The sequence below is a fragment of the Malaya genurostris genome, chromosome 2 (genome assembly GCF_030247185.1).
Source record: "Malaya genurostris strain Urasoe2022 chromosome 2, Malgen_1.1, whole genome shotgun sequence".
NCBI classification, from domain to species: domain Eukaryota; kingdom Metazoa; phylum Arthropoda; class Insecta; order Diptera; family Culicidae; genus Malaya; species Malaya genurostris.
Window position 1 is genome coordinate 284,931,216 of NC_080571.1, and position 25,670 is coordinate 284,956,885.

At 40.0% G+C, this 25,670-nt stretch overlaps 1 protein-coding gene across 29 annotated transcripts in view; it reads right to left on the reverse strand.

Moving 5' to 3' along the window:
- Positions 1-25,380, reverse strand: part of LOC131430407 (myosin heavy chain, muscle) — a 32,781-nt gene extending 7,401 nt beyond the window's left edge. For 2 of the 29 annotated variants that reach the window (XR_009229524.1, XM_058595355.1), the window contains exons 1-11: positions 25,136-25,377; positions 17,670-17,971; positions 16,950-17,093; positions 15,951-16,331; positions 15,717-15,879; positions 8,807-8,910; positions 7,899-8,306; positions 6,235-6,405; positions 4,135-4,730; positions 3,868-3,985; positions 808-1,071 (exon numbers count right to left, since the gene is read on the reverse strand). Coding sequence is in view for 28 of the 29 variants with exons in the window: in XM_058595355.1 (XP_058451338.1) it covers positions 808-1,071; positions 3,868-3,985; positions 4,135-4,730; positions 6,235-6,405; positions 7,899-8,306; positions 8,807-8,910; positions 15,717-15,879; positions 15,951-16,331; positions 16,950-17,093; positions 17,670-17,876 (2,556 nt within the window). In the remaining variant the exon portion in view is untranslated. Of the gene's footprint in view, positions 1-807; positions 1,072-1,659; positions 1,778-2,704; positions 2,823-3,867; positions 3,986-4,134; positions 4,731-5,597; positions 5,769-6,234; positions 6,406-7,414; positions 7,586-7,898; positions 8,307-8,806; positions 8,911-9,825; positions 9,930-15,248; positions 15,353-15,716; positions 15,880-15,950; positions 16,332-16,949; positions 17,094-17,234; positions 17,379-17,669; positions 17,972-25,135 lie in introns of all 29 variants that reach the window. The other 27 variants (XM_058595362.1, XM_058595358.1, XM_058595361.1 and 24 more) reach the window with 25 other exon arrangements.
- Between the last annotated feature and the right edge of the window lie 290 nt (positions 25,381-25,670).

Sequence of the window (25,670 nt, forward strand, 5' to 3'; positions counted from 1 at the left end):
TCGCCCGCTTCGGTACACCTTCGTGCTCCCAAAATCCGAAAACATACATAGTTGGGAGTGGTTCCTGATCGCATCGTCTCCTACGCGAAAATATTTTTATTTATTTGCTTCCGCGAGGGTCATGAAAACATGCAAGACATTCGCCGTTTTAGAATTTTCCAGAGTGGTGCGATGGTAGTTGCGTTTCTGCTTCACAAATTCAGACACAGATCGGAGCGATTTCCTGCCTGGCATATATGTTTATAAATGCCATGGAGAAAATTTTGTTGCGGATAAAAAAAAAAACGTTCAGAAATAGCACCACGTAGCACCCGTCTCTGGTGTGTTTCCTCCCGTTGCGGATTTTTCCGCTATCGGAGAAAATAAATAATTTTGCAACACGCGAGGATCATCAGCGCGGACCGAGGTGTGCTTCTTTTCTATCGCCTATTAGGCGCGGGAATTATTCGTGGAAGTGCAAATGATTTTTATGTCCATTAATTTCCTCCTCATCAGCGCTCGGGTGGCGAATGTTTTCGTAATATCTTCAGGTCGGCAAAGGTGATGTGGGATTATTTTTAGAATCACTTGAATCATCCGAACCGAATCGGGTGCTCGATTCCACCACTCAAATTGGTGGTTAATTATTGCGTCAGGTGAAAATCAGGGCTAGTGGGTGTGGTCGAATCAAAATGGAAAATTAATCCTCACCGATGAAGCGAAAAACAAAGAAAAAAAAAAACTAATCGTCCAAAACACAACAACGTCCGCAACTCGTAACCGCCGGTGTCGCCGTGTCACGGTCCGATCCGATCGATCGATACTTACGGCAATCTGATCCTCAACGCGGGAAACGTTAAGCAGAGGCTTGACCTTCTGCCACAGTTTCCACCAGGCCCAGGTACGCAGTTTCAGGTACTTGCGCAGATTGCGCTGGACAATCTCCAGGGCGACACGCTGTTCCTGCATCTTCTTGAACTCCTTACGGGACAGGTAACCACGGCACCAGGACTGCATCCAGGACATGATCTTGGAGAGACGCTCGTCACGGAATTCCTCCATTTGACCCAGGACACCGGCACGGAAGAATACCTATGGGTGGGCGTGCGAAGATACAACCGTTCCGAGGGGGGGTTCGGAAGAAAACGAAAGCGGCGGTTAGATCTGGAAATGATTCGTTCGTCGGATGGCGGTTGATCTTCCGAAGGAAGACCGTACACAGAACACACAGAAGTATGTTGGAATAGGATAGAATGAGAGCGGTTGGAAGCTGTATACACATAGAGATGAAAGCGACGGTCCCGGAGGACACATCGGATGATGACAACACATAGATGTGTTATTTATGGATGAGCAGGAGCTGGAATTTGCGATATATATATTTGGATGGGTTGAAATTTTACAATGTTTGATCGGTGTAAGTGTGCTATTTTTAGTGTGAATTTTAGAGCGTGAGCAGAAATTTACCAGAATGAGTGTAATGTGATAAATATTTATTCTTTGTTTGGGTGAGATCGATTAAAAACAGGAAGATTCTATCGGTTAGAGAGCAAGACACACGCAACAAAATCCAAGAACAGTATCGTTGGCATGTTTCGGGTTTTTAGGCTGGCAGTCACTTGGAGGCAAGAAACACAGAAATTTCCACGCAACACCCGTGCATAGATCGCCCAGTTATACCTTGGTCTTGCCCATGCGGAACTGCTCTTCCGGTACTTGGATGTGAGCCAAAATTAGCTGACATGCCTTTTCGGCTGGACATGGTTCTTTAATAAGTTGCGAGCACAGAATTTTGTATCTGTGTTGGGAGGTAAAAGTATATAATACAGGGTTTTAGGTGGTCGATTGCGGTTATAATACAATGGGTTAGTAATGTATTTTCCTGTGGCTCCGACGGAGAAAGACTGTGGTCTGAGTTATATTACATATGAGGTCAGTGTCTGTATCTACTGGGGTTTGTCGAATCGTTCCCTTCATATGGTGAGTGAATGATATTTTTTTCTTTTGATTTGTACAGATGAGCTTCCTAGTTGACGACTACATCCCGTTGACTAAGGAATCCACGGATTCGGTCTTGAACGAATTGCTAGGAATTCCTACAGGATTTCAGCCTACTGCTGCAACCGATCGGCTATTCTATACTACGATTCTAGATGATCGACTACTGAATTCAAAATTTAGTGCAAATAGTTGCCAATTGGTTCTACTGATCGGTCGTGCCTTGGTAACGCCTAGTCGGTACAGATCTTCGTTGAGCTGGACGTGATCGATGATGATTTGTGCAGCTGATCTTCCATCCTTGATGTTCTCTACTTGTTTGATGCATAGGATTTTATAACTGTTTACGTCATGATTCAAGCAGGAAATGAAGGGGTCAAGGGGAGGTGCATAAGAAAAATAGAACAACCAATTGATAGATTAGCATTCCAGGTGAATGTTGTGGGTTGGAACGAATTTTTCTGTAGTAGCTGAAATTCGATTCCCTTTTTTGGTTGGTGCACCAGTGTATGTGTGTGTGTGTGTGTCGGTGTGTATGTGTGTAACAGTAGAGTGCAAACAGTATTGTGGTGGAAAACCAAGCGGGTCTGAATCACTGACATTCGACTTCGGTTCACCAAGCGTTCAAAAAATTCGTGGTACACAAGGATCAGACATCACAGTAATAGGAAGGAAAAAAAATACTTAGGGTAGATAAACACATAGGATATTGATTTGGGGTTCATGCCTTGGTGTTGCCCAGACGGTACATTTCTGTGTCAAGACCGACGGCATTCAGAATACATTCGGCGCAGGCCTTCGGGTCTTTCTTCGTTTCGACTTCCTTTGGATTAAGGATCTTGTAGCTGTTGGTGGACGTGGACAAACGCGTGTGGTGAATGTGTTCGTGCGAGATATGACGGGGCATACAAACACAAAGATAGGTACGTCACATACGAGGTGCATGGATATTGGAGAAACAAAAAAAAAACAGAGATATGTGATGAATTGGACATTGCTATAGACATCAACTTCCAGGTTGAGGTTGTTCCTGTAACAAATAAACGGATTGATCTGTTTGGTCTGTTTTGCGGGGTTCGTGATGACTCCGGACAGTGGTCTACGGGTTGGTGTGATGTTTGATACAGACATTAACAACTGAAGGCTGCGGTTCTGAAGAAACGTGTTCTAGGGAATGACGCAAACAAGACGATTGAACATGGTGATGGTGATTGTCGCAGCAGCTGAAACGGCGTTCTGAAGTAATTTCGAAGTCAGTTCTTAGTGGCATCGGAATTTCGGAAGATCCATTCTTGTTCCAAAACAGTTATTATCTAATCCATCATCACTATTTAGGATGAGGATGGAATTTTGATTGAATAGCGATGTGGGAAAAGGGTTTCGATTGATCGATCAGAGCATAGTATTTTAATTTTTTCAGTTACATAAAGCCAATTGTCGTGTGTTCTAGCCCCGATTTTGACAGATTGGTAGTGTCAATTGGATCGTAACGCAAGCCATGCAATGATTCTGTACGCTCAGAATCGACTGCAACGGCTGTTGAAACGGAAGGTCAATTTCCACAAAAGGAATTATGTAATACTTTGCTTTCGAATCAAACTCCGAAACACCTTGATTCCATGTGAATATGTTCAGAATAAGTTTCGAAACCAGGGATGTGGAAAGATTTCTATTGAAATAAATTAACCCATCGAAAGAAGTTGACAGCACCATCTTTTGGTGAATGGTTGAAACTTGATCAATTTGAACTGTCTTCAAAATCGCTTCGCCGCCTGCTTTGACCTCACGGTGGTGTGCGTTCACAAGGTGATAACGATTTTTTGGTCGGACAAAAAAAAAACGACACAGGAGAACACGGAGACATTGGAATAGAAATTGGTAGATTCTCGCCTTGGTATGTCCGATACGGTAGGAATCGGGATCCAAACCAATAGATTCGAAGCACCTCTCAGCAGCCTTCTTCGGTTCAGATTCAGCCTGCATGGCGGCAGGAGCCAAGATAAGGTAACTACAAGTCGAGAGAGAGGGAGAGAGTAAGTCCAGTTATTTGAGGAACTGTCGAGGGAAAGGCTAACACCTGGGACCTAATGACGCTGTGGGTTTTGCCCATCTGTAAAGTAAGTGTATTCAAACTGTCAGACAGTTTCCGATACTTACCGCAGCTTGAAGTCAGGATACATCATTCGGTTGGGGAAACCTTTACGGCAAATACGGATACCTTCAAGTACACCGTTACAGGTCAGCTGGTGCATGACCAAGTGAGCATCAATCAGACCGGTCTGTTTCAATTCGTTTGGAATGATACAACGGACGAAGTGAGGCTGAGTAGATTTCAGAGTGGTCATCAGGTTGTTCAACTGTTCCTTGTAGGATGAGGAGACAGTGGCGAAACCGGCACCCTTCTTACCACGTCCACCCTTGCCGCCACCGGCATCTGGAGCAGCGGACTGTCCGGGATGATCGGCGAAGATCTCCACCAGCAGCAAGTTCTGACCCTTCTTGAACTGATCGACGACGGTATCGTTCAGGGGATCCTTGTTCTTCTCAAGCCATCCGGTGATGTTGTACGAGACAACACCAGCGTAGTGACCGATGGCAAAGTGAGCAGGCTGGCAACCTGGCTTTGGTGGTTTGGGCTTCTGGAATGGAGGAGACTTGCCCAAATGGTTGGTCATCAGCTTCTCGGCAAAGGTTTGATCAGTAGCTTTCGGGAACATAGATTCTTCCTCAAGGATGGAGAGGATACCCATAGGCTGTAGGACGGCAGTAACAGAAAGAAAAAAAAACAGAAACATTCGTTAGAAAGTGTTTCTTCGTTGATGGATTGACACTCGCAGTAGAGTGTCCGATACGCGAATGGAAGCTTGTTAGGCGATCAGACAAAAAAACAAAATATACAGGTTTAGCACGAAACAAAATATCTCTTCGTGATTATTTCGCTTTAAAAAAAAGCAGCTTACCTTGTGAGATCAGCTAAGTGCATTTCACAAAAGTGCCGGTAACAAAAAAAAAGATGCTGCCGAAAATTTAAAACAAAATAGCGTCCTGTAACACATCAAAACAAAAATATCCTGTGTCCCTTGGTGGTACAGTCAGTGGTTGGTTTCAGTGCTGCCGTTTGGTTTGTACCTTCTCGATCAGATCGATCGTCGGCTGGAGGTCCAGCCCGAAGTCTATGAACTTCCACGTAATACCTTCGCGTTCGTATTCTTCCTGCTCGAGGATGAACATGTAATGATTGTAAAACTGTTGCAGCCGTTCGTTGGAGAAATTTACGCACAGTTGATTGAAACCATTGTACTGTACCAGGCCGGGCGGTCGGATCATAGAGAGTGGTGATTGATTGGTGGAAAGTGAAGATGTGGTGAGAGTTAGAGTGAGAAAAAAAACACGGAAAACATCTAGGATGGAGTAGAAGTAAATAGATAGAGGTAGAGTTAGATTAGATTCTGAATGGAAATGTTACGGTGCGCATGTAACGTCTTGTGGTTACAGTGGCGATTCTAGTGATAGTTGTTCACAGCAACCGGTTATAAAACAACAACAACAAGTTCACTGCGAGCTGCTATTGAGAGAGGCTTCGACGACAGAGAACACTCCCGAACAAATGGGCGTTCTACCTTCTCAATTAGTTCAATACACTGCTGCAGATCCATGCCGAAATCGATGAAGGTCCATTCAATGCCCTCGCGTTGATATTCCTCCTGCTCCAGGACAAACATGTGGTGGTTAAAGAACTGCTGCAGCTTCTCGTTGGTAAAGTTGATACAAAGCTGTTCAAAGCCGTTGAACTGTGTAGTGGTAATTCAACGGGATGAGATAAAGGGTTAGTGACTGAGGAAAAAAAACATATATTTTGATGGAGATGTGCAAAACAATTTTCGTATTGTTTTCCTTGGTCTCCAACGGAGGAGGTTAAGTTTGGAATGTGCAGCTAGTATCCGTTACAGTAGCATCGTTAATACAGGGGGGAAATCTACACTCGGATTGTTCATAACTTCCCGCATGAATCAACGAGTCCAGGAAACGGCACTAGCTTAGCACCAATGATCAACATAAACTGACATTAAAAAGGGAGAATGATGGCGCTGTCTCAGGGTATCGAGCCAAGTTCTCCTGGGTGATTATCGATCGGACTAGGGATATCGATATGGAGTTGAAGTTCGTCGACGTCGAGTTTTTCTCGGGTTTCGGCAAACAATGTGTTGGAAGCATCAGTGATGTACGCAGCCTTCAGACGGTAGCGATGGGTTGTACCTTTTCAATCATCTCAATACAGGCCAGCAAGTCCATACCGAAATCGATGAAGGCCCAGTTGATACCTTCCCGCTTGTATTCCTCCTGCTCCAGAACGAACATGTGATGGTTGAAGAACTGCTGCAGCTTCTCATTGGTGAAATTGATACAGATCTGCTCGAAGCCGTTGTACTAGGGTAGGGGTGAGGGCGTCAGGGCGAGTAACAGTTGTTAGTTAGTGATAGACAAACATCGAATCCCGCGAAACATATATATATATATACAGTATGGTGTATTCTCCGTTCTCCCCAGGAAAAAATGGGTGTAGTTTGATGTGATCTGATCAACACAGCTTCAACGAATCCCACGGCATCGGCATGGTTCTCTGAAAAGGCCTTTTCATCGGAATCGATGAGGGCTCCACAGTGAAGCAGATCGGTGTCGGAGCACTGTGTTAGCTGCGTTAAAAGTGAACACTTCTGACAAGGACAAGTCTTCGAACAAGGCTAGTGAGAATCGTTGTGTAGCGCAACTATGGGGGCATCAATGGGCTTTAAGGAGGATGTTCCAGGACGAACATGGGCTTACGAATTTATACACAACTGCTCAAAGGCGTTGCACAGTAGTGAAAGCTTTCTCAAGCTTCAAGGGATTTGACAAACATCGGTAAATTCTCAACCAAGACCGCAAAAATCTCCGTGAGAAAGCTTTCAGCTGTTTTGGTTTGGTTACAGCGGTACACTGGTGCTATTGTCGCCTACTACGATTTCTATCGATTTCTATTGTCGATTTCTATTGTCGCCTACTACGATATTCTATTCTAATACCTGGACAAATCATCAATTGTTTGTATCATGGACGAATGACTGGAAAAAGGCAACAGTACAACAGTGAAGTTGAGAGTTTGGCTCTGAAAACTAACTAGATAAGCATTCAACACGGTAACGGTGAGGCAATGTAACAGGATGAAACAAATAAATACTACTACAACTGTGGTCGAACGGGGTAAATACAAAATATACCTTTCGCTGTTGTAATCCTTTCGCTGGGGCTAGTCAACTTGAATCGTTACTGGAACTTGAATCGGAACATGCCATTTCGAAACATTTAACAGTGGATTATCCAACATATTACTGGGGTACTACGTTACGTTAACAACATTAACAAAGATAACAGTTGGCACGGGGGATTCGATAAAAACCTTTTCAATTAGATCGATACAGGCTAGCAAGTCCATACCGAAATCGATGAAGGCCCAGTTAATACCCTCTTTCTTGTATTCTTCCTGTTCCAGGACGAACATGTGGTGATTGAAGAACTGCTGCAGCTTCTCATTGGTGAAATTGATACAGATCTGTTCGAAGCCGTTGTACTACCGAAGAGAGGTATAGTTTCATACAGAGAAAGACTTGGGGTGGTGTTGTTGGCCACGATAGGCTAGTGTCAGTAGTCTACGGGTGATTTTTTCAACAACATTTATCAATCGAAACTCGTATTGTGTCAGCTCGTGTCAGTTGATCATTTTTCGAATTTTTACTTGGAGTCCTGTGGAGTCCCTGTAGTTCGTGTGATACCCGGAAGCCACGTCCTAGCGAAGATCTCCTGCTTTGCCAGGCGGCAGATCTTCCGGGCATTTGGCTCCGGATCATCGCACCCCCCAGTGTCCCGGTGTGTCTCATACTTACGTCGAAAATCTCGAAACCAGCAATATCCAGTACACCAATGAACTGAGCACGCTTCTGCTTGGTATCCAGAGTCTCGTTACACTTCTTGACCAAATATTTGAAGAGACGATCGAAGATACCCTTGCAAAGGGCACCGACGGCGTTGGTGACCTGGTCCTTGTTCTGACCCTTGGTGACGAATTCGGTACCGACCTTGATACGTGGCTTCAACAGATTCTTGTACAGATCCTCAGTGACGCAACCCAGCAGCTTGGCGACGCGATCACCCTCCTCGGTACCGTCGGCTTCAGCCTGCTCTTCGCGACCCTTTTGCTTGAACTTCATGCCACCCATATGCATGACAGCGGCGGTGATACGGTAGATGTTGTCCTTCTCGTCCTGAGTGAAACCCAAAACGTTGAAGGCTTCCTGTTGTTTGCGTCGTGTGTTCGTGGGAGGGAAAGATCGAGCATTAGAGTGTTTGTCAAGATTCAAGAGTGGGTCGACAAACGTGAAAAATCAGGCACGAGTTAGATCGATTTTCCGTTTTCCTTTCTTTTTTTCTTTTTGAACGGGAAGATCGACCAAATTCATTGTTAGTGGGGCTACAAAGGCAATGAAGCGTTATTTGATCAGTTATTTACATGAAATATGTTTCCAATTTAGGTTCGACTTTTGATTCTGATCTATTTAAAACCAATCACGGCGTTGTCTTCCGAAGGGTGTCGTAGATTTTTTTTTTAGTGTTTGTTTCAAAATTTTGGTTCAGTGGTTTTTTTTCGGAGTGAAGAACTGTTTCAGACAGATTTGCTTCGGCGGGGTGCTTTCGTCCGGAAATAGAGTGCTAATCGGAGATGACTGCGGAGATTATGTACGGAGTACGGATAACTTGGTGGGTTGATTCGGGATACGTTTAACAGATAACTTACGTCCGTCAACGAACATTCTTCGCCGTCGTCGACGTTGGGAATAGTGACTTTACCCTGAGAAACGTTGAAGTAATCGTAGATATCGTTGGATAGGAAGCACATCTCTGTTGTTTTTAGTTTTTGCGTTTACGACATTTCGTTCCGAATCGAGGAAAAAACAAATTGAAGTCATTAGATGGATTGTTCTATTCTACTGCTCTGCGACCAGATGTCATTTTTCGTACGAAGTTCTTCGGAGTTTTGTTTTCCATAACCAGTTCATAGTTCTTGTGGTGAATATGTGCTGCATTTGCGTTGATATGTTAAACAGCAAAAACAAACAACATGAACGACTCTCTCTCTCTCACACACACAGACACACAGATACGCACTAATACTAACACGGACAGAACAGTGAGATAGACTAAGGTGCGACTAAGGGCGCTTAAGCATAACAATTGCAGTTAGCGGCCGCGTGACCAAAAATTCATACATTTTGACAGTTCCAATTGGTGTGGTGGGGACACGCCCCCAGCATATTCATTTGTTTACAGCGGCGCGAAGGTATCTCGTTATAGGTTTGTTGGTTTCTACAGTGGGATCCGCGAAGAACCGGTTTATTACAGTCTGTTTTATAATTGCTATTTACGCTCTGTACAAGGATGATTGGTGGTAGATCGTGCTGTAAGGTTGGAAAATCACGCGGGTTTGGTGACCAGACTTACGTCCAAACATTCGAGCTCTTCCGCATCGTTAACACCGGGGATGCGTGTCTTGCCCTGGGTGATCGTCGGATAATCGCTGATGCGCGTACTGAGCATCGTCAATTCTGTCCGGTTTTGGGACCATATCAAAATGTATGCATTTCAGGAGGTTGAGAAGAAACAAACACTTGTTACTTCGAGGTTAGGATATCGTTATGGTTATGACAGTTAGTTTAACGTTTCGATGTTCATGTATATTTTTTTTTGTTTGCAGATCAGGCCAGTCGGTGGACAAGAAGCAACAATAAGTTGTCCAAATTTACAGCCGATCCTTACATCGGTCGCCAACATTTCTTCCGAATCATCGATACTCGCGACAGTGACCTTTCCTTGGGCTACATTGTGGTAATCGTAGATGTTGTCGGAGAGGGTACACATTTCTGCAGGATTGTTGATGGGTTACACAAAATTGGATTATTCACAGAGAATTGGTTTTCTTTGTACACGTTTGGGGTGGGTACGTTGGAGGGTAGTGTTGACAGATTGGTGTGGTGATTGTGGTTTTGATGGCTAAGGTAAGTTTACTCTAAAATGAGGATGACTTTACGATACGTTCCTATTCCAAGTTCTACTCAGAAATTCATCTCTAGGAGAACCGAATCTCAACTGGTTTAAAAACAAATTTATTTTGGTCCCTCATTAATAGCCTACTGAGATATGAAATTTTGTACGGAAAGTTTTCAGCCGGGTACTAATGGCAACTATCAACAACGGTAGTGATAATTTTTCAAATGGGCTTACAAGCAAGTGACAGTTACTCTTTGTTTACTTTCTCTTTCGATTAGTGAGATGCGGCTATGAAGATTTTCATTACTTTCCCAGTACTGGCCAAAAGACAATCGTTCCGTCTATAGTTGAGACGTAAACTTACTAACAGCTCAGTAATAAATAGAAGAGAAAGTAAACAAAAACCTTATACGCGAACATTTGCAAAATTCACCGAGAATTATTCAATTTGACAGTTCAGCTGTTTTTCAAGGAAGGGCCATTTTTCACTGACAGCAAATGGAGGAGAATATTGAGAAATGTTTCAATTCTTATTTAGAAGTTATCGTATATTCTCAGATCAATTTTTGATAAATCGATAAACTGTTAATTTATCTTTAAAAGGTGTGTAATTTTTTGCGCTTTTTCTCTACATCCACTGAATAAAGTAATATAAAAAGGGTATCGCTTTTTTTCGATTTGTTCACTTCTATCAAAGACATCATATTAACAAGATATCTAGCTCTCACGTTTACCGAACAAATCATTGGCAACATCCTTTTTTGCGAACATGTCACGCTCAAGCGAGTCCGCATCGAATCTCGTACATAGAAGTATAGGAAAGAAATGTCAAATTCGTGGTCAATTGACATGATATGTTGAATGTGATGCCGTACGATGGCGTTGCTGAGCTGAAGATTGGTTTCGCTCCAAGCTGACGGGATCTGCTTCTATACTCCCTGTGTGAATCATGAACTCGCATTTTTCGTGAAACTGACTGATTTCCGCGACTAAGGCAAATCGGCGGGTAATTTTATCGTCCCATATACTTTTTCCAGTAGTAACCAGTACGGAAACCATCGAAAGTAATGGAAATAAATAGTTTCGCCCTTCTTTTCTAGCAATTGAAGTATCGCCCGGTTTGTTGGCATGGAACACGGAAGGCGAAACCTTCGTAAACAAATTGAATGGCAGTTTCGCGCTTTATAGTTGTTTGTATTACTAAGATTGAGATTTTTGTAGAATCCGACCAAGATTGTAGGATTTTGAAGCATTTATTCGTCGGAGAGAGAAACTCGATTTATTTACTTTTGTAAGTTTCGCCCTTCTTTGAAAATCAGCTGAGTTATTGTACACGCTCATTCAATGTTACTCTCAAGTGAGTAATTTGTACCCACTTTTGTTTATTTAGTGCAAATGTCAAAAGTGAGTAATATTGATTTAGAAGACTGAGTAACTTTTACTCAGTTTGTAAATTGACAACAAGTTTTACTCACAGAGCTTTGAAAAAGTTGTGTGAAAATTTACTTTCAATGATTTTTGTAGAAAGGAAATTTGAAAAAAATGAAGCAGATTGGAGCCGTGGTAGGTGAAGAAGTCTATCAAAAATTGAAGGTAATATTGCTATACCTCCTAATCCTAATAATGATTGAAGTTTTTCGTTGCCACATTTGTGCAACCTTCGTTCCAGGATACGTGAGGGAGTTTAAAGAACATTTTCAACTTCTTATGGAAAAACTACAAAATGTAAATAAGAGAATTAAGAAAATATTTAAAAATGTTGCATTGTTTTTAATTTACACGCAGTTTTGATCAAAATAAAGAATTCTTTAGATAATTCGAATGATATTGGGTAATATTTACTCACTCGAGCTAAATTTCCCATTTATAGCACTGAGTAAATGTTACTCAGAATTTGACAACTACCATATTTACTCAAAAGTGAGTAAACAAGCTTTACTCACTATAGAGTAGTTCCACATTAAACGAGAGTGAGTGAAATTGTACTCACTTTAGAGTAACATTGAACGAGCGTGTATATTTGCGCTGTCAAAATTTGCCCACACGCTTAGTTGTGGCTACTCGATTTGAATGTGTCACCGACTTTCAGTGACATCCGTCGTACACCGGCCAATTTTTTCTTTTTACAACTACTCAATTTTTGGGTAGGTATGGTTTTTGAAAAAAAAATGAGTAGCTTGTACCCAATTTTGCTACAACTATACCTACCCAAAAATGGAGTAATTGTAGAAAGAAAACGTTGGCCGATGTACGACGGATGTCACTCAAAGTGACACATTCAAACTGAGTAGCAACAAGTAAGCGTGTACGTCATTTCGGGTTTTCAATTTTTATGTAACACAACGGAATTTAATTTCCGTTGAACTAAAATATGAAGTGAGGGTTTGAAAAAAAAAGGAAACCAGAAACTCTGTTTCTGATAAGATCTTGGAATTAGTGACAGTTTGTGATACGAACAGTGTGTACTGAAAACTTGCTGAGCTTGATTTGGACTACAATTTTTTACTGTTTATGATCTCAAATGGTTATCAACTGCGACTTGTGGCCAAGGATGGTAAATCGTTGTGACAATTTCGTTACTTCAAATTTCAACTTTTCAATTATTCGAGTGTATAAGTAAAGTGACATTTTTTATCAGCATCATTCCAAACAAGCAATCGACTTGTCAAATGCACTATAAATCCTCAGAAATTGTCAATATTTCAGATGATTTTTTTTCAGTTGTTTTCAGGGTCGTGAGATCTATCGAAAGTTTTTATTTGACAATGTTGACATGGATTCACTTAAATTTTTTTTAAAGCTGAATAAATTTCCCAGCAATGGGTTGAAGAAAAGTATCGTAAAAATTTTGTAAATCATTAGCAGGTCTACGCTAAAGTTAAGCTTCTCCTCTAAACGGAGTTTTTCGTTTTTTTTCAAGTATGATTTGGAAAAAAATTGGATGCGTAACCTTCAAGTTTTATGTAGTTATTCTTCTTTACTAGAGTTATTCTACAGTGCAAATTTTTTATTGTTCCTGAGATATGGTTTCTCAAAATGGGACATGTTATTTTCGCAGAAGTAAACGGTGTGCTTTGTCGAGCCTATTATGTAATTTTCGTTCGAATTCAAGCTTTATGAAACGTTTATTGTTATAATTTAAATGTTTTAATGTTTAAATAAAAACAGGTTCGCTGTTTTTCAGTTTTCATGCCCGCCAGCGGGACATTTTGTCCCACTTTGAGCAGCCATGTCTCAGGAACATATGTTATTTATAAAATTTATACTGTAGCAGTTTCCAGTAAAGAATAGTTACCACTTGAAAATTGAAGATTAGGTATTTCAAAGTCTACTTTAATCCACACTAGAAATTAACCTACGAAATAAATCAATTTACAGGACAAACTCCCCTTAATCGAAATTGCACTTTGAGTTTTCAATACACACTGAACGCAAACGATACATTGAATGGGAGTGTTGGTGATGTTTTACAAATGTCATTTAACACAGTAGATATAAAGCGCTGACCGGGAAAAACTTCTGTGGAAAATTCATTTTGTTTTAATACTTTAATACTAAAAATTTGACGATGGGTTGAAATTGTTCAAATTGTTCGGCCAGAAAAAATACAGAAGCTGAACCAAAAACAATTACAGTTTCAGCTTAATACTAGCAAGCCAAATTTGTTTTATAATATTCAAAATTTTCGATCACATCTGTCTGCTGCTTCATATCTACTGTGGTTAATCTGTCAAACTTCGTTCAATTGTTTTCAATGGGTTGGTCTTTTTTTAACTTAGAACTCCGCTTACTTGGATGCATACCAATTACAAATAAATGAAACAAGATGCACAATTAATTGATCAGATCCGTTGGGTGGACCTTTGACGGCTAGGTTATGTTAGGTTCGATACCTGCCCAAAGTTGGTCAGAAGCGGTTTAGAAATAAACGGAAACTAGAATAACACAGCAATCCCGGTGGTGATTTCGATTTCTACACTCTTAGAAAAAGATGAAAACAAAAACTAGGTTGAACTTATACTGAAGCTTATTTATTAATTGAAGTTTGAGGAAGCCTGAAGTTTAATACTGTAATGTAACGGGGATTTTTTTCTCAAATCTTTACCTAGAGTTTCAAATTAATAACTAAGATAAAAAAGAAAAAATAAATTGAAAGAACGGAAGATCATTTTTTTCTAAGAGTGTAACGCTAAACAAAATATGATGGTCCCAATATGTTTGTGCCAAAAAAATCAGCACTCAAATCAAAATGAATTTTGAAGAGCAGTTCATGCACTAAGTCACCGAACCGATTGTCCGCTGTCTGATGTTTGTGACGTTTCCGGGCAATCGGTAGAGTGTCAAGCTCACAAGCTTTTTTGTGTAGAAGTTTACTTTCACAGAAAGTCGACTAGGTTAATCCAATTTCGAATAGTACTGAACATATTGAGGTAAGAACATCCTATTCATGGCAGTTTAATAATGGCAATGAATAAATATTTAAATGGTTGACCACATACACGCTAAAAAGTTTCCAGCGACAATGACGCGTAAACTTTTATTCACTGTTCTCGGAAGCGGATCGTATGTGATTGCCATTAATCAATTCAAGCACGAATTTAATCGAACTGGTACAAACTAAAACAAAGTAAGCTGTGACCGTAGTTCGTGCGCCTACTGACGCATAAATGAACCCGTTTTGTTAGTCTGATCAGTAGCTCTTGATCCGTGTTTTCAAAATGGCTGAAATGACAGGCCCCGTTTGTTCGGTCGAGGTCAACCACCAAAATCACGGCACTTGGTGGTGTGTTAGGGTTTTGTCTCGGTGGGTTGGTTGGCTGCTAACCAGCCGTCGAATGTTAGCAACGGTTAGACTATTCTACACAAAAAATACACAGGAATCGACTCGGCGTCGATTTTGCTGTAGATTCTGGAGTGGCATTGCGTATTCTAATGAAAAAAAAAAAAAAAACAAACGCTTAAACAAAAATTCTTCCAAGTTTCACAATGCGACTCCATGGTTTAGTTACAAGTTATTTTTAGACACGACCGTCGAAAAACAAAATAACGCAGTTTTTTTTTACTTAAAACGGCGATTGGTTAGATGGTTACAACTGCTGTTTCTACACTGCGTTGAAAAACAAAAAAAAATGTAGTAAAACAGTAAAACAGCAATCCGCCAAACACGGTAGGCAACGGAACCGAAATCTTACATCGGTCAGTCCCATTTCTTCGGCATCATCGACGGATGGAATGGTGGTTTTGCCCTGGGCAATGACCATGTAGTCGTAAATGTTGTTACTCAGAAGACACTTTTCTGGTTGAGTTCATCACAAAAATCAAAGATTAGTTATACGGTTCTGTTGGTGTTTGACTGTGGAATGTGGTAGCAGTAGGAATTAACAACGTACTTCTCCTGCCCATGTTCCAAATCGGAAGGAAAAGTCGTGCTGTGCAATGAGTTTCAAACAAAACAAAAACAAAAGTGTCGCTGTGCAATTTCCAAATTGCAGTCACGGAGGTTCTACCAAACTAGTCTACGGTTGGTGGGGGGTAGAGGGTCAAACTGAGTGTAGGAGAGATAAAGACAATTGTCCAGGTCCACGAAGAGTCATGTGGTTGTTCGTATTCAAAAGTCGGATCCTTCGTAGGTCGTCCACTGGTGAGTCGAATTATATTACCTTTCAGTCCCTTAACAGCACCGGACATGATTTGGTAGAAGATATGGTACGAGCGTTCCAGAGACTGCTGGGAAATGACACGGGCCTTCTCCAGCAGGTAGGTCTCAATATCAGCACCAGCCAGTTTACCCGATCCAGTGAAGTGGATACGGATGAACTTACCCTAGGGTAGAACAACAGAACGTGAACGAATTAGTGTGTTGCGCCGACTTGGGCTGTATTTTGGTAACTTACGAAACGGGAAGAGTTATCGTTACGGACGGTCTTGGCATTACCGAAGGCCTCAAGTACGGGATTGGTTTGGACGACCTGATCTTCCAGGGAGCCCTTCTTCTCAGCGGATTCATCCTTCTTGCCGGACGCGCCAATGGTGGCGAAGTACGCAATGACCTTCTTCGTGTTCTCAGTCTTTCCGGCACCAGACTCACCGGTAATCAACATAGACTGGTTCTCGTGGTTGGTCAACATGTTAACGTAGGCACCGTCAGAAACGGCGAATAGATGGGGCGGCACTTCAGCACGACGCTTACCACGGTACATCTTGGCGACACGCATGGTATACAGCGGCCAACGCTTGTAGGGATTGATGACAACGCAGAACAAGCCGGAGTAGGTCTGTGGGAGTGATGAAAGTTCGATTAATGCCCAGCGTTCCGCCCAGATGATCGACGACAAAATACGGAAACCGGGCCCGGACAGCACATTTCTTCATGTTTTTGTCGGTCCGGGACGTGACGGTTTCTGGAATAGAGTTTTTTTTCGTTCTACGCTATACAACAGTAAACGGTGAATTGTGAATGATCCCGGGACGGTTCGTCCCGAGTTTGATTGGAATTTAGATCAAACAAGTGATGAAAAACGAACCCATCGGTCGGTGTATGTGCGAGGTGTGGTATTTGGTGCTCGCTGAGGCCACGGCCGTCTAGTGGGCGCGGGTTCTCTGAGGTGATACAATTTTCCGCAAGATGAACCAAACGGTTTTGTGCCAGGTGCAGTTTTGCGTGACTTTTCCTTTTTTGAGGAGGTTTCGCGATCGCAAAAGCTACGGATGTGCAGGATGGATAGTTTTCCGGATGGTTAGGTTAGGTTAGGTTAGGTCGGAATGGTAAGAAATGGGTTAGGAATAGAGACTGGTGGTTTGTGGTTGGTAGTAGTGTAGGGCTAGTTTAGTCCAGGATTCGATGGTAGGCGTAGTTAGCGGGTTAATCCTCACCGTAGAAGCCGGATACTTACGTAGATCAGCTTGGCCTTATATCGCTCTCTCAAGTTATGCAATACAGATGCATCGTTAAGGTATGTCAAATTGGACATATCCTCGCATTTCTCGTATTTGGGTGGATTGACCTGGCCGACCAAATCCTTCTTGAAATCCTTGGTCTGCAGGTCCAGATCAAAAGTGTACCCCGGATGTTTACCACATCACAATCATCATCATCAAGCCAACAATTTGGCGTTTAAATTGATAGGAAATGGAAGAGAAGAAAGGAAAACTCGTTAATCTCGTCGTCATCCACTTACATAGATCAGTTTGCTGCAGTATCGTTGGCGCAGGTTGTGCAGTACGGAAGCTTCGTTTAGATGTGTCAAATCGGCCATATCTTCGACTTTTTCGAACTTGGGTGGATTCACTTGTGAGAGCAGATCCATTTTAATGGTCCTTTCCTGCTTGTGTGAAATGGGAAAGAATGTACAGTGTTAGGTGCGTGTAGTGTTTGTTGCGAACGGGCTGATCTTGTCACAGATTAGCTAGACGAATGCAATCAACTGATCCCGGCGGATCAGCTAAACTGACTCGTGAACGCTGAATCTACGACCGGAACAACCCATGTTCCATGTATTGGATGTCCAGTTTGTCTCCTTTTGTAACGTTGTTTTGCGCTTTCCGTTTTAAACCCATGTACCAGTTGGCTGGCAGTTTTATTTTATTTGACTGGAATCGAACCGATGCATTACCTCACCACCGGGCAGGCCTACGGTGACAAGATCGCCCTTGGTGGCCTTGATTTCACCCAGCACGAAGCCCTCCTTCTCATCCGGAACCCAGCAAGCCTTCTTGGCATCGTACGGCTTGCTTTGATCGATACGCTTCTGTTCGAGCGAGATGAACAGCCACTCGCTTGGATCGGGATCATCGCCGACTTGGACGACTGGCTTCGGCATCTTGAGCTTGTTTTAATTCGAAATGAGACGGGGGCTAATCAGAGACACGTTAATTTAGTTTTGAGAGAATTTTGCTTCAGCCCGTAGTTGCCTTCCTGTGGGGGAGATTTTTGAAAAGGAAAGTATAATTAGTGCTTTGCTAGGGTGATTTGTCGAGTTAGAAAAGGTGTTTTTTTGGCTGTCAGTTTCGATCGAAAGAGGCTAATAGTATTCACCACTAATTTCTTACAAAAAGCCAAACTATACGGGTTGTTTGAGCTATTGTTCATCGAACGTTTCTAGACTATTTTTCCAGAAGGTTTTTTTTTTGGGATTTCAAAATTGACAGGGATGGGATCTCTAAAGATCTATCTCTTCTTTTCTTCAGCATTTAAATTAAAAGTTTTGAGTTGAATTCTACACAATTGCCAAAATTGATTCGATGAATGATTTTCAATCAAAACTCAGTAAAAGAGATGATTCGTTATGTTGGTTGGCTTTGTACTGATATATCGACAGGTTTGAAATACTCAACTAGTTCACCAAAACATATAATAATATATCGAGCAAAATTAGGTGCGTTCAACGAAAATACATTTTTTTAAATTAACTATATTTCAATCTTTCAATCGAAGCCATGCTCAGAGTGAAAAATATATCAATATCATTTGCTACTGATCAAAAATTGTCCTTTTCGCCGTCCGCTGAGACGGATTTTAGTTGGATGTTTATTTTATTCGCTATTAATAAGCATTCTAGAAAACTTCTTAAACATCTTCGATCATAACAGAAACAAATATCCAAAATAAATTGAATGGACGAATGTTTCCTAAAATGTTAATATTATTTTATTATTTTTCTAACAAACTTTTCAAAAATGTGTTACTTTTCAACATCATAAAACAGAACACAGAACCACTCTCATTCGTAGCAATAAGGGTTGCCAGGTTTTCATTACGAAATCAACGTTTTACGCAGTTTTTTTCTTTGCACTTTTAGTTGTTAAAAAATAAATGTACCGAAAAAAGTAATTCTAGCCTAAAATTTTAGCTAGGTTTTGCTATGAAATCGAAGGAACTTAGTCCGGTTATTTTTTCAAATCTTTGACGAGCTTTGAACAGCTGACCTACCGAGCATTCCCATTCTACTGATATATCAGCAAAAATGAACATTTGTACCTTGAAGTACTGCTGTGATGAACCGTTGTTTTTATTGAAAAAAAAATCGGCTACCGAGGTTTACACAAGTGAGATTGACAATTCAATTTAAGTGTGTAGATACGCCTTACGTTTTTACTCGGAGATGAACAATAAAATGAATGCGTACCATTGATTTCTATCGTCTATTACTCCCTTCCTGGAGTGTAAAAATACTTTAATTCACCTGAATATTATGCTTACACATAAAAATGGCAGCAAAACTCTTTGATAATCCAGCATCCAAAATCGAACTGTCGAGTAAAAAGTGTATAGGTAATGTCAGCGACATAACTGGTTGACGTGAATACGAATAGAACTGACATGCATCTTTCATATTTCCGAATATTCGTGAATTTTACAAACTTTTTCGAAAATACACAACAGTTCATTAGTCATAGGACTTCTAAGTAAAAGTTGGAAATTAATATAACATAAATTTCAGCAAAAGTTGAATTTGCTAAACCCGTCAACAATTCACTGAGTGATAGGAGTTATAGATCCTCGTTCGTACTAAACATTGTAGAAAAACTTAGTTTTGATACTGAAAATTGTATCATAAATTCCTGAACATAATTCTGGTGGTATGGGAAAAAAAGGGCTGCTGTTAAGTACAACAAGAGCTATTTACGGTATAGTTCTACCAATTCTTGACTAGGGTAAATTTTGAAATGGAACCTCTTAGTAAAGTCAGACGTATTCACGTCAAAATTCATCGTTCAGTCAATGTAGGAAATGAGGCATTGCTAGAAAGATCCCGCATTGAACCGCAATAAATATTTTATCGTGTGACCGAAATCGAACGGTTTGAGCACTTTTTTGTTGGACTGTTTATTATTTATTGGATCAACAGCACTTTTCATTGAACAATCAACTGGATGCGTACATTTTCCAATTTGTCAATTTGTTTTAGTGTCCATCATTCCGGTATTTCACAGAAAAAAAAGAATTGGGTAATTTTATATCGATCTTTTCAATCAGGTTTCATTAAGGAAGGTATAACAATAGAGAATTCGAATAGTTTTCATTATTTTTTGAAATGCTGAGTCTCATACTGTGACATTCACCAGTGATCAGATCGGAGTATTCAACTTCCAATTTGCTACGAAATAAATTGGAAAGTTCCAAAAATAATTATCCAGAATGTGGCAACCACATGAGCATTATTACCGTTTTAAACCTATTTCAAAAGTTTACTGTGTTGAAAACGTTGTACTGCAAGTATTGCATCTTTTGAATGCAGGTTTTCAATTGAACTGTCAACAATTTATGAATATGTTAGCAGAAACAATCGTTGGCAGAGGTGCTGTATGGTACCGCTGTAAATAAACGTTTTTAATAGAATAGAATTTATAAAAATAATTCATTTAGGTAACGGCACTCCCATTTATTTTTTTGCTGCTCTATAATAGCCGACAGTACTGCAGATCTGCCTAACTAATTGCTTTGTGATATTTCTTCTGGGAATCGAGCCAATCATATTGTATCGAGTTTTATCACAATTCGTTGATTGGAAGTAGAATAATTCGCAAAATAACTTGAGTACTGGACTATTATCAAATACTATAAATCTTTTAAAAATACGCCCTCATTGAGTATAACCCGAAATGAGTGACACGTCACTCAATTTCATAAAAATGCGTGTAGTCAAAATTAAAGTTTCCACCGATTTACTCATTTTTGAGTAACGGACGACGTTGTCGAAATTTGAGAAATTTTTACTCAAAATAGAAAATAAAATAAAAACTAAATAAAATCTCAAATTTGAATGCGCTTAACTCAAAATTTAAGTTCTTTGCACTAAAATCAAGAATCACTTTTTCGCTTATATTTATATATATGAAATCCCTAGTTAGAGTATTTTTTTTCAAATGTTAATCACATGCAAGTAATTCAAAATCTTTCGTGTTCAGAGGCAAAATTAAACGATTTTGATACTTTTATGTTGGATTTCTCATTAAAAATTTCTCACTTAACATAATTGAAACTACAAAATTTCTACTAAAATCATCAATGATTGATGGTTGATCGTTTTTAAAATAGGATCTAGTATGCCATTTTGCATCGGAAATCGATTTATTCATGCATTTTTAAAATTCGATAAGAATGTTCCAAGAATGGAAACGCACTGAATAGCACAACGCGGTTGAAGCATTATTCCTACTCAAATGTTCGAAAACTCAACGCCTACTCCAATGTATGATTAAATGCGAGAGAACTCATAGCTTGAGTAGGTTTTACTCAAACCCATACTCAAATTTTGGCGGTAATTGCTTCAATTTGTGAACTCGTGTAGTCGTAACCCAAATCATGAGTTATGTTCAAAGAGTGTGTACACACCAAAAAAAAAAATTGAATTTTCCAGGTGACCTAATCCCTCATGCCATGTAATTCATAAAGACCTAATTTGACAAATGACCGATAATTTCATTTGTAATAACGTAATGTTAGATTAGCTTTAATTTTACTGATTGCGACTGTAAGTTGCATTCTGCCACCAGGTGCGATTTTATGAATATGCACCTTTTACCAACCAAGCAGATGTGTGCTTCAGTGGCTCACTCGATTGGCAGAAGTACTTTGCGATTCATCGATTCTCGGTTCAAGTCGCGGCGGTCGCTATTAGCATTATTTTTTTTATTTCAATGAATTTCACGTCATGAAATTTTAGACACAATATTAAATGTTCTTCCATGTACATCCACGTGAACTGTAACGCTCCATTTATGTGCATCTTATAAGATGTAAAATCACAGGGTTTTTTCGAAGTGTGTACGTATATCGCAGCGAACCAACATTGCTGGTCCAGTTCACTCTAAACACATCGTTTTGTGGATCGTAGTTGACAAACACGATAATTCTATCACTTCGAAACTGATAACAGCCGATTTTAGCACATTTTCTAATTACCCACTTTCGAAAACCATGTAAATTTACATCTTCTAAGACCGACATAAACAGAAAGAAAAGATAAAACTTACACAACATTCGAACCGATAGTACTATGAAATAGACATCAGTTGAAACGAAAATCTGATTTAAAACCATGATTGATGTAAAATTGCATTAAAATTCATTTAGTTTTTCATTAAACAAGATTGTATATTTACGAACCGCTTCGTTTTGTAATGTAAATTTCCATTCAATTGCCTGCTCCAAATATGTGCATGGAAATAAATGTAAAATCACAAAATATTTTTATCTGTGTATTCGAGCGTTAAAGATGACGCATTTTTACAGTTGATTTGACACAGTATTCATGCATTTTGATAGGTGTTTCAATGTTGAGGTATGTATTTTTACGTTCCTGCGTGAAAGGCTGAATAGGGAACACAATTAAATTAGTTTTTTCGATCTCAGCGAATCAAACCTCGGTAGCTGATTTTTTTTTGTTGAAAATATCTTTTCCTAACAGCGGTACCTCAAGGTAGGACTTCCGATAAAAACCCTCAACGAGTGAATACTTTGTATCGTGTTAGTGCGGTGAAAATTTTAGTATTTCGCGAGAAGGAAAGGATTTACATCCGTACTTTGGCGTAGTCCAGTGAAAAGAAAGTCCATAGGATTATAAACAAAAATTAACTGGCAATATAGCCTAAGTTGCTGTGCCATCAATCGTTGTCATCTACAGTGAGGTGGCGCATGCCAGAAGTGAAGAAAAAGAATTACCTCGAGGTACTCTGTTATTGGTATATTAGTATAATTAGAATGTTTGGTAGTTCGGCTGTTCAAAACTCGTCAAAAGATGCAAATATTACCGAACGAATTGCAGGGTGTACACAGATAGAGATACACACTTAATTTCCTTTACCGAACTCAGCAATATTTTTACCGACTTTTACACAGCTGAACGTCCCGCAATCAGTTCAGTAATTTATTTATTGACGAACGTTCAGTAAAACTGAAGTTTGTTCGAGCTGTCATTTTTAACCATACTGATCAGTAATTCATGATGAGGATTCGGTAAATATTATACTGTTTGGTCAGCACGGGAAGATTCTAAAACAACCGATTTGTTCAGTAATTTCTAAAGCTCAATTCAATATGAAATAAATTTTGAATTTAATTTAGTTTAATGTTTGAAATTTCAGAAAACTAAAAAGAAAATAACTGAACTTCGAATGCATTTTACTATTTAATTGAAAATATATGTTATTTTTATATGAATTCCAACCTTCGTCGGAAACATTCCCAAGTTGTAGTTAGCTTTCTGATTCCAAATATTGCATTTATTATGAACAAATTAAACATTTTATCTGCAGGGTGGAACCAAAGTGCTTGAGGAGCATCGCTAACTAAAGCCTGTGCTACCATATTTGTATAGAACGAAGAAGGGCGCCTGCGGAAAAGCACCATAACCATAATCACTTTAATCATCATTGTGCTCAACTTATACTTATAATCCATAATTAACTCGAAGATAATCGCATAACATGAATAACATATAACGAAGCATCTCGACATTGAATTTTGTTTAAAATTAACTCCATTTTACTCAATTTTGACAATTGACAATTATTACTTTTGATTTACATGTCGTGTAAATTTGAATATTTTTTTCTGTGTAGATTTACGACATTCTTGTCAATTTCAAGTCACTAAACCATTTATGGTTTTATAAATGGTGTCATTTGTGGAATTACTTCACTTGAAAATTTTATTTTGCAGTGTAGTAGTGGTTTTCCTTTAAAAGTGGTTTGTATAAAATGCAAATATAAATTTAAATAATTCTTGTAAAATTCAGTCATTTTCTGAATTATTTTAAATAAAAACTGTAAATTTAATTAATTCGTCAGCAGCACTGAGTTTGTCTCGGTAATCATGGTAACTTTTTACACGATTTCTACGACTGAATTGTTAAAAATGTGAAATTCAATGCGTGGTATCGCTGTAACAATTCAGTAAAAGTCAATGTTGCTATCGCTTGATGCAGAACTAAACTCAATTTTGAAGCCTACTATTGTGAAGCGGTAGAAAAAAGGTTCATCGTCTACGGGGTTGATTTGATTGTTAAATCGTAGTAGGCAACAGTTCACTGATTTTTTTATTTCTCTAAACCAAGTATTTTACTATTGCAGGTACAAAATTGACAAATAAAATAATTCTATCACAGCGAAACAGACAAAACCAATTTTCACACCTCGTGCTAAAACTAATGATTCTTATCTTATCGGTAAAAAGAGGGATAGAGAGAGAGAGAGAGAGAGAGAGCTGAAAGTCTTTTGATTTCTTCCTAACCTAAAAACAGTTTTTAAATAAAACATTCTAAACTATTTCCCCGCACTGACCAGAAAACCCACGCAAATTCGTCAAGCTTTCAATCGAACTGGGTAAAATTTCTCCCGGACCGCTTGCTGCGATCGGTCATTTTGAAAATATTTCTTCATCGGGAGGAAAAATTTCAATCCTACGCAGAACACGGCAGCAGCACCCGAACTAAGCTTATGCAATTGGTGCGATCATTCCTAGCACGTAGCCAGAAGCGGTGCGGACACACACACACACACTGGCTTCTATATTTAGGCCGCCCATTTCGAACGAGAGAACGAGAGAGAGAGAGATTGCACAAGACCGAATTTTCTCGGGCGCGCAAAACACTTGCTGGCCGTTTTTCCTCACCACTTTTGCCTAACCCTGATTGGAAGAGCAGTAGACTCATTGTGGGGGGGGGGGGGGGGGGGGGGGGGGTCAGGCGAATTTTCGCGCGCGCTATGAAGGTATTTTTAAACTTTCAACAGATTTCGATCACTTGTCTGCTACTAAGCAGAGCTAGGCAGAAATGACGATGGCATTCACTGTTGGCTTACGGAAAGCCACATCGATTGGTTGAGTTATTTGTCCCGCAGCACAGCTTTGCTCGTCCACTGTAACCTATCCCGACAGGAAAGGTGACAAACAGCTAGTCGAATTTTCTCGGCCACGACGAATTTAAAAAAAAATTCTGATTCCAATTTTGAAAAATAGATGACCGGGAAAAATACTGTTCCGAATGTTTTGACATTCTTGGAAAAATTCCATTCCCATTCATACTCGAAACCACAAAAAAAAAGAAAACTAGTCAATCACTTTCAGTTTCCGATTTACCTCGTCACTAGTGAAAAAGTTTTATTTTATGATTCACTCAGGCTCACTCGTGAATACTGCTCTCAGGAAAGTCACTCACTTCCTTGATAACTACTAGCACCGTAAAAAAAATTAACTAAAACTAATCAGCCACTTAATTAGAGAGAACAAAAAAAAAAACGAACTGAACTCAGCAAGCCTTGAACGAGACGAAGGATGCCTATCACTAAACGCGATCTACAACCGTCAACAATCGTGGTCGAATTGAACAGGCCCTGTTGTGAATCGGTTCGATCAAGTGGCCGCGGAATAGTCGAGAGCACGAAGTGTTACCGAACGAAGGATCACACTGTGAGCCTATGAGTCATCGCCTATGTACTAATCGCTCCCGCTCCCAGCCGAAAAGGGGTTGAGGACACGGACACTCGAACGCACACACACACACATACATGCACGCACGTACATAGAGATGTGCCGGATCAAGCTAACCCTGCGGGGGAAGGGTCGCGGTTCGCGCTAGGCACGACGATGCGTTTCGGAGTTTTCTATTTCTGAA